At 35.0% G+C, this 13,965-nt stretch overlaps 1 protein-coding gene across 2 annotated transcripts in view; it reads right to left on the reverse strand.

Annotated features, from left to right (window-relative positions):
* Positions 1-1,239: 1,239 nt before the first annotated feature.
* The window catches only part of LMBRD1 (LMBR1 domain containing 1), a 201,901-nt gene continuing 189,175 nt past the window's right edge, over positions 1,240-13,965 (reverse strand). For both annotated transcript variants that reach the window (XM_074237297.1, XM_074237298.1), the window contains exons 15-16: positions 2,916-3,007; positions 1,240-2,772 (exon numbers count right to left, since the gene is read on the reverse strand). In XM_074237297.1, coding sequence (XP_074093398.1) covers positions 2,653-2,772; positions 2,916-3,007 — 212 coding nt within the window. In that variant the 3' untranslated portion in view covers positions 1,240-2,652. The remainder of the gene's footprint in view (positions 2,773-2,915; positions 3,008-13,965) is intronic.

The following is a 13,965-nucleotide window of genomic DNA, read 5'->3' on the forward strand; positions in this document are numbered from 1 at the left end:
AAATACTTCCTTTGGTGAAGAGAGATTGCACAAATTTAAAGAAATGGGGTGAATTCATACATATTCAATTTAGAATTGCAAAGAATGCAGACAAAAGCACCCTAGAGGTGAGGTTCTTTTTATCATTTCAATATATGAAAATATTGCCACAGAAACTTTGGGTCCAATGCAGAAGCCTTAAGGTTTGGGGACACTTTCCTTCTTATCTGTGACATAGCTTGGTGCAGGAGTATATTCAAGTTCTGACTTTCATATTGTACTTGAAGATACTCTATTTTAGACTTCAGAAATCTGGAAGGGATTCTTCCCTCTTCTTTACACTATCTCAGTATAGTCTAAATTCAAAGGATTTTACAATTTAAAAAAGAAAATACTGACAACTAAACAATACTTACTAAATTAAAAGCCATCATAGGCTTTGCTAAATAAGACTTAATTTGTATGATCACTAAAACATTATAATATTAAAATTTATCACTAATGGAAAGTTGAGACATTTTTTTCTTATCCACAATTAGCCAAAATCACTGTCAATAAGTGATTTATGGTGGATTTTTTTGGAGAATGTGGTGGGCAAGGCAGACATGTTTAGGGATGAGATCTTCATTATGACATTAATAGTTATATTTAAGGAATTCTTTATGACAAAAATGCAATTTATTCATTTATAAAACCAAGAATCATCAAATGAATTTAAGATAACATACCCAATGTAAACACAGTTTAATTTTTACTAAGTATTATATGGCACCCTGGGTCCCCCTAATGTTTAGCAATAGATGAGGGGACTAAAAGCTGGATAGAACCTCATTAATATCCAGTCTAACCCCTTTATTTGCAGATGGAGAAATTAAGGCCTCCCAATTTTGCATTTGCTTAAAGTCACATAGGGAATAAATAAAACCAGAATTTGAACTGTGAACCTCTGACTTTCCACTGATAACAAGCTGTCACTCCTAATAATTGACATATTTAGAGTATGTATGTGTGTATATACACACACATATAAACATAAACATACATATACACATATTGAGCTTATAAGGCAACTAAAATCCTTCTTGTGTGAATGACCTGTTATTATGCATTGCCTTTGATCATTGTTAATTCTTTTTACATCCCACACAATTTTTTGACTATATGACCAAGAATAGATGAACTATTTTGCTGTTAAGAAAGTCATTTAACAATTAATGCTATTAAGAACACAGTAGTCATTCACCAAGCAACAGATTTAACTTTGATTTTTGCAGAGTAAATTTATTAGTGTCATTAGGAAATAATGCCATTACATTTTATAATTCTGGTTAATGTCACTCTGCCTTGGCTTTCTCATTTGGAAATGAAATGTCAGTTTGTACTACATTGATACAGAATGAGATGCTGTTGCATTTCTGAAGGCTTTAATGGGGGAATGCAAGCTAAAAGGATCAGGTCCCAGGAGAGGACCAGTGTAGTCCAATGAGGCAGAGCCTTAGTTGGTGATGACTTCAAGGTAATGAATTTTCCCAATACCTCACAAAGGTATACAACTAAGGCATAAAGGGATTGTGATGCTCAGAGATGGAGATAACCACAGTGATGAAATGATAAATCCTCAAATTACCGTATTATTAAGTCTCATAATAATGAGACTGCCAAATTAAGCTAACTTGGTTTTTAAAGATTTTATTAATATTTATTTAATCAGAATTGATAAATAACTGTATTCCTCTACCTCTCCCCCACATTACATAAGAGTTTAATATACTTATTATTCACACTTAGAGTGAGACATTTACTTTCAGTTAAATAATAAAACAAAACAGTTTTGTTTCATAAGTGCTATTTTAAAAATCCCTGATCCATAGCTTTAACCACTTTTCAGAAGCAAGTATCATTGGCATTGATAAATATGACCCCATTTAATACAGAAACTTGAAATTTAAGCTTAGCTAAGAAAAAGTACTTTTAATAATCCAAAAGTCTATATTATACCAAACTTTGAAAAATGTAGCATAAGAGTTTTAGGGAGTCATAGTTTCAAGCATAAACAGATTCACCAAGTGCATTACAATTACAAGCATATTAGTATTTACAATTTGAAGAGAAAAATCATTAAAATCTTTATGCATAAACTTCATTTGGATGGTTTAGTGACTATAATACACTTTTTATTTTACTGCAATTTTACATAGTAAGTGAAAAACAGAAGCTTTATATTGGGAGCAATATTTATTTACCACTTGATATGAATATCAGGTAACAGACAATTAGTAAAAGACATTTTACAATTCCATATGACTGCAGAAAGTTAAAGGCACAAGTACCTGTGATAATTACATTTTAAAATAGCAACAAAAAAGGGGAGCATTAAATTCAGATTTTTAATCAACTTCAACACTATTATACATCAGAGAAAAAAATTCCTGAAAACATTCCCTCACTGTATCAAATGGATGTATATTTATATACTGTTATAATTATTTTCAACATTAATATGCTATGGCACTATAATATTCAAAAACATCAAAATACATACTTTTTTGATAAATCCATGCTCCCACTTTTGATGAAAATGAGTCAGTTCAACCCTACTCAGGCTAATCATTTACATGAATGTTATATTCAATCAATTTTAAATGGACAATTATTAACCTTTGAGAAAGGCTGTCAAGAAGAATACATAGATGGTTCATCATCACTTAAGTCTGAATCATCTTCATCTACTTCTCCCTCAATGACTGATTTCTTCCCTTTACAGCATGATACTATTAATCCAATTAGGAAGACCTGTGAATTTTTAAAAAATGCTTTATTAAAAAAGAGGTTGAAAATAGTGCATTAAAGTTTAATGACATTATTGTTCTACAAATAAGAGAAAAGTTTAAAGATATTCTATTAGAAGTGGAATAATCAGTGATAAATAGACTTACTGCAATGAAGGCCCAGTTGCCAAAATAATAGACAGCACTAAAAAACCAGAACTTGTGAAGGAACAGATATGTTCTTGTGACGATGCACTCATCTATAAAGTAAAATTGAAAAGAGAATTATCACAGAGCAATTGTGAGTTTGGCTATTTAGGATGTCAAGAATTTTATTATCTACTAAGTAAACACAAACTTTTAAAAAATAAATACAGATAAAATGATACCTTTTATTGAAAATTGAGCTATTTGCTAGCTAAGTGTATTTGTAATATTCTAAATCTTTCTAATGAAATAGAATTACAGCTGAAACAAAAGATGTTCTTGGTCAAAACTGAATAAAACAAAAAACAACTGCAATCTAATTATTAGTATTTTACATTTTTTTCAAGAACTCAGTCTCAGGGCAGCTTAAAACTTAGAGGGATTTCTTGTGTGCCGCTAAAAAAGTATAACATTAAAGATTTAAAACAATTTTTGTTATCAAGTTTCCTGTTTGAATTTAAAAGTGAGAATATTAAGAATAATCCTGTATCATTTTCCTATTGATTCTAGTTACATTAATTGATTTTGTCCATCATTCTTTGTCTCTGAACTTAGTATTGAGTTAAGTTTAAAAACTTCAATATACTGCTTTAAAGAATTTACCTTGGGGCAGCTAGGTGGCACAGTGGATAGAGCACCTGCCCTGGAGTCAGGAGGACCTGACTTCAAATTTGGTCTCAGACACATATTAATTACCTAGCTGTGTGACCTTGGGCAAGTCACTTCACCCCACTGCCCTGCAAAAAGACCCCTAAAAACAAAACAAAACAGCAAAAAAAGAATTTACCTGACTTTGGAGAATGTGTGTGAACAGAAAGGGAGTTTGGGTCCACCAAACATTCAATCATGTCTAGTTTGCTGTCCAAAAGTCTAGGCCACTATCTCACTTTGGGACTCAGTACTTCTTAGTCTCATGAGAAGAAAAAGGAGGGCAGGAGTGGGATGTGAGTGGTGGGAAGATGGTTTCATAATTCCCATAACCAACCTTTCAACCAATGATGTTCCCTGCATCTCAGGATGCAACCAACCAATCTGCTGCCCTAATCCCATGATGTCATCTACTTAGTTCTATCCTTTGTTCTGTATCCCCCAAATTCTATAAAAGGATCTTTGGCATAATGAAGGTAAGCCACTGATGCATTTACTATCCACAGGATGCATGCTCCTGCTAATAAATGTTATCTTGTGCAGAGATTAGCCTTAGTTTACCCATTTGTTAAAATTCAATAATAACAGAGAATATTATATGGCTGAAACATATAATGAATAACTTTTCTCCTCCAACTAAGTTACTGTTTCCATAAAATTGTATTTTTGATTTATCTAAATGTTTCATAGGGTCACATATTTAGAGCGGGAATAAACCTTAACAGCGAGTCCATTTCCTCATTAAAAATGAGAAAGTAGAGGCACAGAGAGGCTAAATGACTCACTCAGAATCATATAGCTAAGAGGTATCTAGGAAAATGTTAGCTCTGCTTTCCCTGATTCCAAATACACTGCTAAGAATTATCCATTATGTCACCCAGCTGCATCCATTATCTTAACAATTTATCTGCTTAAAAGGTATCAAGGTATCTTTAGCAGAAGTTTTAAGGTATTAAATAGATCTACTTAGACATCTATAACCTAACCAGAAATTTGAAGTCTCAGAGACTGGAAGTAAACGTTACAATATTTTCTTACCTATTTTTTCAGTATTAATTGTACAAGAGAGAGTTCAGAATTTGATTAACAGGTACAAATCTTAGCTCTGCTACTTACTAGCAGTCTGACCGTGGGCAAGGCACTTAACCCTTTGGGCCTTCATAGCCTCATATGAAAAATGAAAAGATCAGCCTCTTCTAACTATAAATTCTATGATTTTACACAGGTTTTAAAATTATTTACATTGGGAGTGCCTAGGTGGCACAGTGGATAGAACACCAGCCCTGGAGTCAGGAGTACCTGAGTTCAAATCTGACCTCAGACACTTAATAATTACCCAGCTGTGTGGCCTTGGGCAAGCCACTTAACCCCATTGCCTTGCAAAAACTGTAAAAAAAACAAACAACCCCCCCCAACAAACAAAAAAACCCTATTTGCATACAAATAAGTTCATAAGAAATCAAGACCATTCCAATATTCCAAAAAAGAGATGAAACCATACTAGTCAATTTTTGTTCTCATTGTCTATTTTAAGATTCAATACATAAGATCTATTTTTCTCAAGGCATAATATGAAGCAGTACTGTTTAAGATTTATCTGTTTTTTAGAGGCTGAGACTTTGATGTCATAAAAACACTGAACAATTTACTAAAAAAGCATCTTGCTCTCTCACTTGAAGCATTTCTTATTTGATTCTCCTCTTAACCATTTAGCTCACTCTTCACCTACAACAAACAGTATGTATCCAAGATTTTATTTACAGTATTATACATATTTTTGGTCTAGATCTATAATTTCATCTTTGTAGATAAGTTCTGGTGTTTAAAAGAACCCTCTGATTTTACAAACACAGATATACACACAGACACACATTTTTGATTAACCCAAACAACTCTTTGCCAACAAAGGTCCAAACAAGTTAATATTATATGACTACTATGATCCCAGAAGAAGTAAGATGCTAAATAATGGAAAGGTCACAGGAGATTCAATGTTAGAATAATATTATCAATGATTATTTACATGTAAGTAGCATAAAAATGCTCATTTATTATTTTTTTTGTAAAAAGGGGTAAGTTGGTCATAGTTCAAGAAAGTGACACATCAAATGCAGCCTGAGTGCTACACTGGTACCCTCTTAGCAGACCTCCTACATATAGGATAAAGAAATTTATGAAAAGATATGGAAAAGAACTGCAAGAGAATTAGAAGGTTAGAGGGGATGCAACCTGCAGTAGTGGAAACAGCACCCATACCAATAAAAAACCAACAGGGTCAAAGAAGAACTTTAAGAATTAAAATGTTCTTCCCCTAACATCTCTCATTTTCCTTTCCTATAACAAGTATGATATATCATGTATCATACATATCTGTATACATGTCTTATCTCTCCACCAATAATGCCATGTCAGCTCCTTGTGTTTGGAGGCTGTATTATTTTGTGTCCCCAGCACCTGGAATGTGGTAGATGTTTATGAAATGTTTTTTTGGTTTTGTTATGTAAAGTCTCCTTAATGTAAAATAATTTCTGCAGGATTTTGATTGTACCTGCCTCTAAATGCACCAATATTACAAGCAGATCTAATTAACATAATCTAAGACTAGGCACTCTTTACTTCAGATTTGGATTTCAGTGATTTCTTCTAGTATTGTTCCCAATAAAGATGAATCACTGAAAGATTTTGTGAAGAGATAAGAGTCCTGACAGACTTAAAATTTTATTACACTAATGTAGATTTTTGCAGGATATTACATAGCTCTATACACCTAAAAAACTTTATTACCTTTACCTACAAAGGATTGTAAAGCCAATCACCTCAGCAAAGTGTACTTCATATTCATTGCTATTTTTTCAGAGCAGTGTAATTTCATTACTGTAACAAAGAACTCTACCTTTTATTCTTCTGGGCTTAAGATTTAGAGAGGAAAAAATTACAAGTTTTAAAACTGGTAATATTCCAACCATTATATTAAAAATGAACTTTAAAAAAAGACCTCTTTCTAAGAAAGATATAAAGCCTAAGAGTAAACTCAAAAAAAAACCACCTAAAGAATTGTAGTAGAACAATCTAGAGGTTCTGATGTCAAATAAAATTAAGTTCAAATTAGTCTGAGTGATCTTGGACAAGTCATTTAATTGCCTTTGCCTTAGTTTCCCCATCAGTTAAAAATGAGGGGGTGGGGGGGCAAGTTTGGGTTAAATGACCAAGGAGATCTGCAGATCCCTTTCTAACTCTAAATATATAGTGCTATGATCCTATAAAGAAATATTTAAGATCAAAATAATTCCAAGAAAAAAATATAATTCCAAAGAAAAATCTTTTTTTTTCTAGAGTGATTAAAATGTTTTTTTTTATTAAGACCTCTCAATAAATGGCTCACCTCTCTCAAGGCGGGAGAGGGGTGAGGAAATTCCAAAATGCTAGGTCTTTTATGCACTTTGAAAGGCCTTATTTCTGTCCCTTCATGCCAATCACAGGCTGGGGTCACAATCTAATTGATAAGTTGGTCTCCATACATTCTTCCCTCCCTGCTCATTATACTGAGCAAGAATGGTACCTCCTTGAGCATGTGCAAAGGAAAAGGTCAAGACCCTAGGTTAATTTAGAAATAGGCAGGGCACACCCTGCCTAATCTCAGTTTTTGATCAGACTGAGGCTAAATCTTTTGACTTTAACTCAGTACCTTGCCCATAGGCAATAAAGACAGAACCCAATCTTTGTAATGTAAACTAACAATTCTCCTTTCACATTCTTGTGGAACCCAAACAACCCCATATTCCTTACAATTCCACTCTTTTATAATAAGAATTTGGGATTGGACACCTTATTAGTGATTTCTTTCTTGAAATCACAATCCTTGATATTGACATTACTACTTTTTCTCCTATCAAGATTTTTACTTCCTCATTATTAGAGACTTGGACCCATTCTACTTTCCAGGTTTGTGCAGGAGCACATGCCAATTTTCTGATATCTTTTACTACCTGCCTATTGTCATCTATCTTTAGGCAGTAACTTGATAGGTTCAATTTATCACAAACTCCTCCTCCAAACAATAATTGTCTAATACAACTCTATGTTGATTAACTCTCTTATTTGCATGACTAAGCCAGCCAGCCAGCCAGCAAGTCCAGGACCCTAGCTATCTAACTGGTAATTATTTCCACTATAGTTTAGAATCTAATCAGATATGAATTGGGGTTCCATAGCCCCAACTCCCATCCTGTGCCCAGATAGCAGGTCCATAAGTTTAGATAACAACTCCCTGACCAAACCTTGGCAGATGGCTATATGTACCTTGCTTCCAGACATAAGTCCACAGCCATTTGCTACTTCCTCCAAAATATCCTGGCCAGACTGGTATAAATAATAGTCACCCTGAACTGTCTCAGTCATATACCACTGGTGTTTCTCTCCTCTGCACCAGAATCCTATGCCACAGTGCACCTCTGACCAGGAATTGAGAATCTAGGCAGGACTCAGGGGGACTGGACAATTTTCAAACTGCTGTGGACCACTGCAAATCCAACAGTTAGCCACACCACAAGACTTGGCATTGAATTCTGCCAGCTGGATTCTTCTCCCACCATTACTAACACCTAATTCTCTAAATCAGAGATAGGAATCTCCTTAGATAGCATATACAGACTCATGTAGGATATAATCATGCCACCTAATAATCTTCCCCCTTTTCTCTCAATGGAGAACATCTTCACCCTGCCTCTCCTTTCCATAAGGATTGGGGCATAAGTAATATCATACTTACAGATGTAAGACCCTGAGTTTCAAAACCTATGAACTTTTGCCTGAATTCCTGTAAGATGCTGAATGTCGAAATCTATGAACTCTTGCCTTAATTCCTGTAAGACCCTGAGTGTCGAAACCTATGAACTTTTGCCTAAATTCTGCTCCCAAGTCTCTGCCTGGTCATCTCTCTAAGTTTCTGCCTGGTCATCTGTCGGACCATGCAACAGGGGGGCTTCCCCGAGGACCTGCATCCAATAAGAACACGCCACACCATCTCAAGACAATCAGCAGGCAGATGCTTGAAACTCCCCGACTGAACCATACATAAGAACTCTCCTCACGTTACTCAGGGTTCCAGGATCCTAGCCCTGTCCTAGGATGGAACCCTAGCTCGAGCTAGTTTAATAAACCCTTGCTATTGCATCTCCATCGTGTTGAGCATCTCTGTTTGGGATTTTTCTCAGACCCTAACACAGAATCAAGGGGAAGTTACAGGTACAGATCCCTGACTAAACAATGTACACAAAAGCAAGAGATGGTGGAGCTGAATTGGTCTAATGTCTTTTCTTTCTTCTCTTCTTCCCTGGAGACATCCAGTGTCCTTTTGCATCTTCTGAATCGGTTCCAAAAAGATCCTTTCCAGATGAGGTGACTTGTTGAGACTTTATCTTCTGGTAAAGAAACTGCTCAACATTTTACTCAGACCAAAATACATTTTCATCACAAGACAATGAGATTCTGGAGCTTATTACAATTTACATTTGCCTTACTGTCATATTGACATATACTCCACTTTAACACAATAAACTTCCATAAGTGTTTTACTACATGAGTAAACTCCACTGAGAATTACCACACTAACTTAAGCTTGTAACAAATGCATTTCTTAACCTTTTGCTCTCACTACAATAATGATTTAAACATCCTTAACCAAAATGATTTTTTCCCCTGAAATATTCCCAAATATAGCATATTTTCCTTTTCCTAATGTACTTATTGAACTCACATTCCTTAAACTAGACCTTGAAATTGTAATTATCCTAAAAATCTCCCTTTCTTGTTAACTAAATATCCCCTCAAATTATGGAAACTCAATTCCTATCTTAACACGTAGCTGATAGCAGGTATCAGAGTCACACACCTAACCTATCTGGCTATTAAATCCACTTGACTTAAAACATTCTTATTAGATTTGCTTATCATTTTACTATAAAGATAAAAAAGATCCAGGACACCAAAGGAAAATTCCTTTATAGATATAATTTTTGAATGACAGTGTCTAGGCAGAGGTCATGTGAAGAGTCAAATGTCTTAGGCCAGATTTATTCTACCAGGTGAGACATTATCCAAATATCACTTAGGGGAAAATCACATCAAAGGGGTTCAGCCTCAGGCCATACTGAAAAGCTGCCCCTTCGACTGCACATTCCTGTCACCCAACATCTTCAGCCTATTGGCTTCCTTGGCTCCAAGAACAACACACTGACCCAGTAACACTCCCTTTTTGCTGATCGTTCTGGTATCTGACATAAAAAGAAAATTGATTAAAAGTCCCATGATCTAAAATAGTTGTTTTACTCAATTAGAATTTCCAGTGAGTCCAATTCACTAAATTACAATTATAGTCTTAATGGGGTCCCAATTAATGAATTCCCTACCTAAAGCTCTAAGTGTCCTTCCTGGGTCCTTGCTAAAACCAGGAATTCTAATTGTGACTGGCCCTACATACCTCATCTCCTACCCCTTACTCGAGGTTTCTGATCTCCAGACCCACATCCCTTTGTCTGAAATCATATCTACTTTCTATCTCTAAAATAAAGATGGTGTATCAAATTCCCCTTGGCTAGAGACCCCTTCTTCTAGCCTGTTGTATTTTACAACAAATAAACACCTCCTTTGGACAGGAGATTGCTTATCATCTCCTAAATTCTCATATAACAATTGAGTTAAATATTATCACAGAAAAATCTCAAATTACTTTTCTTGTGTTTATCTTTCTCATATTACATAGGTGCTTTTACTTCAAAGCAACATATATATACATTCACATATATAGCCAGAAACTTCTATACATAAATTTGTTTAGCTTCTAGCCATCCTTGACTTACAAATTATTATTATTTTTTGCAAGGCAATTGGACTTAAGTGACTTGCCCAAGGTCACACGGCTAGGTAATCATTAAGTGTCTGAGGTTGCATTTGAACTCAGGTCCTCTTGACTCCAGGGCCAGTATTCTATCCACTGCTCCACTTTGCAGTCCCCCAATATACAAATTATTACTTTCAGAATTCTTTAAAACTATTAGAACATCTTAAGTGACTTTAAATTTACAATATGTTATTAATTCCAACATAACAAAACATCAATAAGAATAACACACAAATTACTAAATTATACAAAACAATCCTTCCATTATTACATTATTCATGAACCCACAGATCTATCCCAAAAAAGGGTCATAATTTTTGACATTTCCCTTTATTACCCCTTCAAAACAATCACATGTTAATCCCAGGCTTTAACATTACAGTATTTAAATAGCTTATATATTCACAAAAGATAACCAAATATTGCAAATATAATCTCTTTGCAGTTACAAAAGAATAGCACATAACTGATCTTACTCATCAATAAGTTCCTTACAGCGGAACTACACAATTGCTATTTGTTCAATCATCCATCTGGCTCCCGACATCAGTTTTACCCAGATCCTCTAAGAATCTAATCTCATATATATAATAAGTATATGATACATTTAAAGCCCCAATGCAATTCTTATTTATACCATAATTAATCTGATAGCAAAGGACTAAATCAGTAGATGAAACCTCAGTTCATTTAGTTTGCTATCAAGTATACAACTAAACTTCACAACAGTTTAGGTTGATAAAAGCTTTAGAGTACCTTGCACAGAGAATCCAGCTGTCACACTCCAAAAACTCCATCCAACATAAAAATACAATTGTTATCATTAGGTTTAACATTAAAATGAAATCAGTAAATATCCCTGATAACATAATTTTGTGTTTTTCTTCTTAGTGACACAATACCACTTTCGTTTAACTCAAAGGTGTTACAATATTTTAAAATCCCAAACTACTTTAACAATCTAGATTTAATTCTTCCCATTCTGTACAAATTTTGTCAGAATGTAACAATATTAATTTCCCTCTTTTAAAACCCTCAGAGTGATTCCCAAAACTCCAGTTCAGAAACCTTAAAAACAATCATCACTTTTATGCCATGTGGCCAGAGCAGAGGCATTCATCAAACATGATTTCCTTCCAATAAATGTGTTTACAATCCTGGATTTTATATTTTCCTTTCCCAATCACATATCACACCTGTAGTTGGGTCTTTCCTTTAAGGCTTAAGCACTTTAAATCTCTCCCCCCATCCACCCACCATGGGCAAGGGCACTCCTCAGCTGAACTCTTTTTAGAGTTCAAGTCTTTATAAGATGGTGGATGGAATCAAGACCACCACCATGTGTGCAACCCACCAGCCCCTTTATCCAACCCAGAGAGGAAACATGGGGTCTTTCCCAGACAGTCATAAAAATAAGAAATTGTCCCTCCTATAACTTCTCAATCTTTCCCTTTAAATCTCTTTCTCTCTTAAACTCTCCCTGAACCAGTTTTTCTCTTTAAAAGTCTCCCTCCCCTTTTTCTCTTTAACTCTAGAAACCAGCACAGCTACCATCTACTCAGTGAGAGGAGGGGCTGATCTCCATAGGGAGACACTGAAGACTTACTTCCTCCTCCCCCACCTCGTGAAACTCCTAGGCCCAACTCCCAGCTTCCCCAGTTTAAAACTTAGATGTAGTCCCCAGACCCAGAAATATCTAACACAGACACTTACACAAGGCAGGGTATAGAATAAACACACGCACCCCTGTGGGAACATTCAAACTCACTCATACAGCACAATGGATCCAATCGGCTTCCTTCTGGCTACTGACCATGAGGCTCCCTTGCCCCAGGTGTCTGTTGGCAACTTTCCCTTTGGTGAGCTTTAAGATTTTGGGGAAATTCCTGGAGAGGGAACCCAAATCCCCCCTCCTTTCCCTTTAGGGCACCCTATTATCCTCTGGCCTTTCCTTTGGGATAGATCTTCTGCCTGGAGGACTTCTCAACCAGTCAGGGAGGTTCTGGTCACCACCCCACCAACTCTGGAGATCACCTCCTTACCACAGTTCTTTCCCCTAGACATTTTAATCACTCTTGGCTCCAAACCCGGGCCAATCTACCCAGGAATCTCTGAGATATTTCCTCAGTAAAGAAAACCAAGAAAGTGGGCTTGAATTCAAACCATTTGCACACATTATTTTCTTGTGTTCTTCCAGGAAACTAATGAAGAAGAGATTTACATTAATATCCTGGAATGAGTACCCAAATTGCTATAAATGACTTGTGAATACTTAGGCTAGAGTAATAAAAATGGTTTTTATTAAGACGTTTCAATAAATAGCACACCTCGCTCAAGGTGGGAGAGGGGCTGAAAAAACTTTTAATATGAACTTCAACCTCCTTTTAAAGCAATGACAATCAACATGGATGATTTAGAACTTTCAAATTTATTCTAGTTCCCAAAGTTTTCCTCATCTTTGAGTTTCAAATGGAATCTGATTTCAAATGGAATTCTTTGGTAATGATAAATAGTTGTAACATGGAGAAGCAAAATAATTGATTACATATTGATGCATTTAGGGAATTTCTCTCAACTTTATTTGAAAACAGATTATCCCAATTACTATTTTTTTAAAAAACATAACTGATGAAAATGTTGTGAAAATAAGAGCATCATCTTCTAAATTTATATTTTTTCTCCATGGAGAAGTCAAGAGGTCAGTGTTGTCATCTGTAGCCTTCCAGCTGCTCACTTGAATTACAAATAATGTAGTTGAGAAATCTACAGATGGCTCTTTACAGTTACCTGACTAAACAAATTACAGTAAGCATTTTGAACATGATTTACCTTCAAGACACATTTAAATTAAATTGCAGAAATTTAGTTATTGAACTGCAGAGGACAAAAAGGATGATAAGGTTATATGATCTGCATAGGTAAAATGAATATCTATATTCTAAAATCATAGAACTACCATGATTAATTTTAAAAGTATACTGAAATTATTTGGAATATTACTGTACTCTTCTGATCAAATCATATTTATTTAAAATGGTGTAAGAATATTCTTATTAAACTAAAGGGATGGACTAAACAATGAGGATAGAATATGGATACCAATCTATGATAGATCTGTTGAAGTAACACAATAAAAGCTGAGAAGAAAATTCCAGAACTATACTACAGGAACAGGAAATATTTCCCATCTATTTTGAGGGTGAGGGGAAAGTATTCTTTCTTCTCCTCTAACTCTATACACATACTATGTGGTATATTCAATCTTACAAGAATCACTGGAATCATTATTCTTCATTCAAGAGTCTAAAGATACTGATTGATTTGACAAGTCAATACAGGAGATATAAAAGACAATAAGTAAACCCTATGTAATATTGCTCTGGATCAATTATGTTATCATTCTAAGCCAACCCCAATGATCATGTCAAAACTGTGCTATGAAACTATTCTGCTGATTACCCAAAA

This window comes from Macrotis lagotis, chromosome 5, assembly GCF_037893015.1.
Source record: "Macrotis lagotis isolate mMagLag1 chromosome 5, bilby.v1.9.chrom.fasta, whole genome shotgun sequence".
NCBI lineage: Eukaryota > Metazoa > Chordata > Mammalia > Peramelemorphia > Peramelidae > Macrotis > Macrotis lagotis.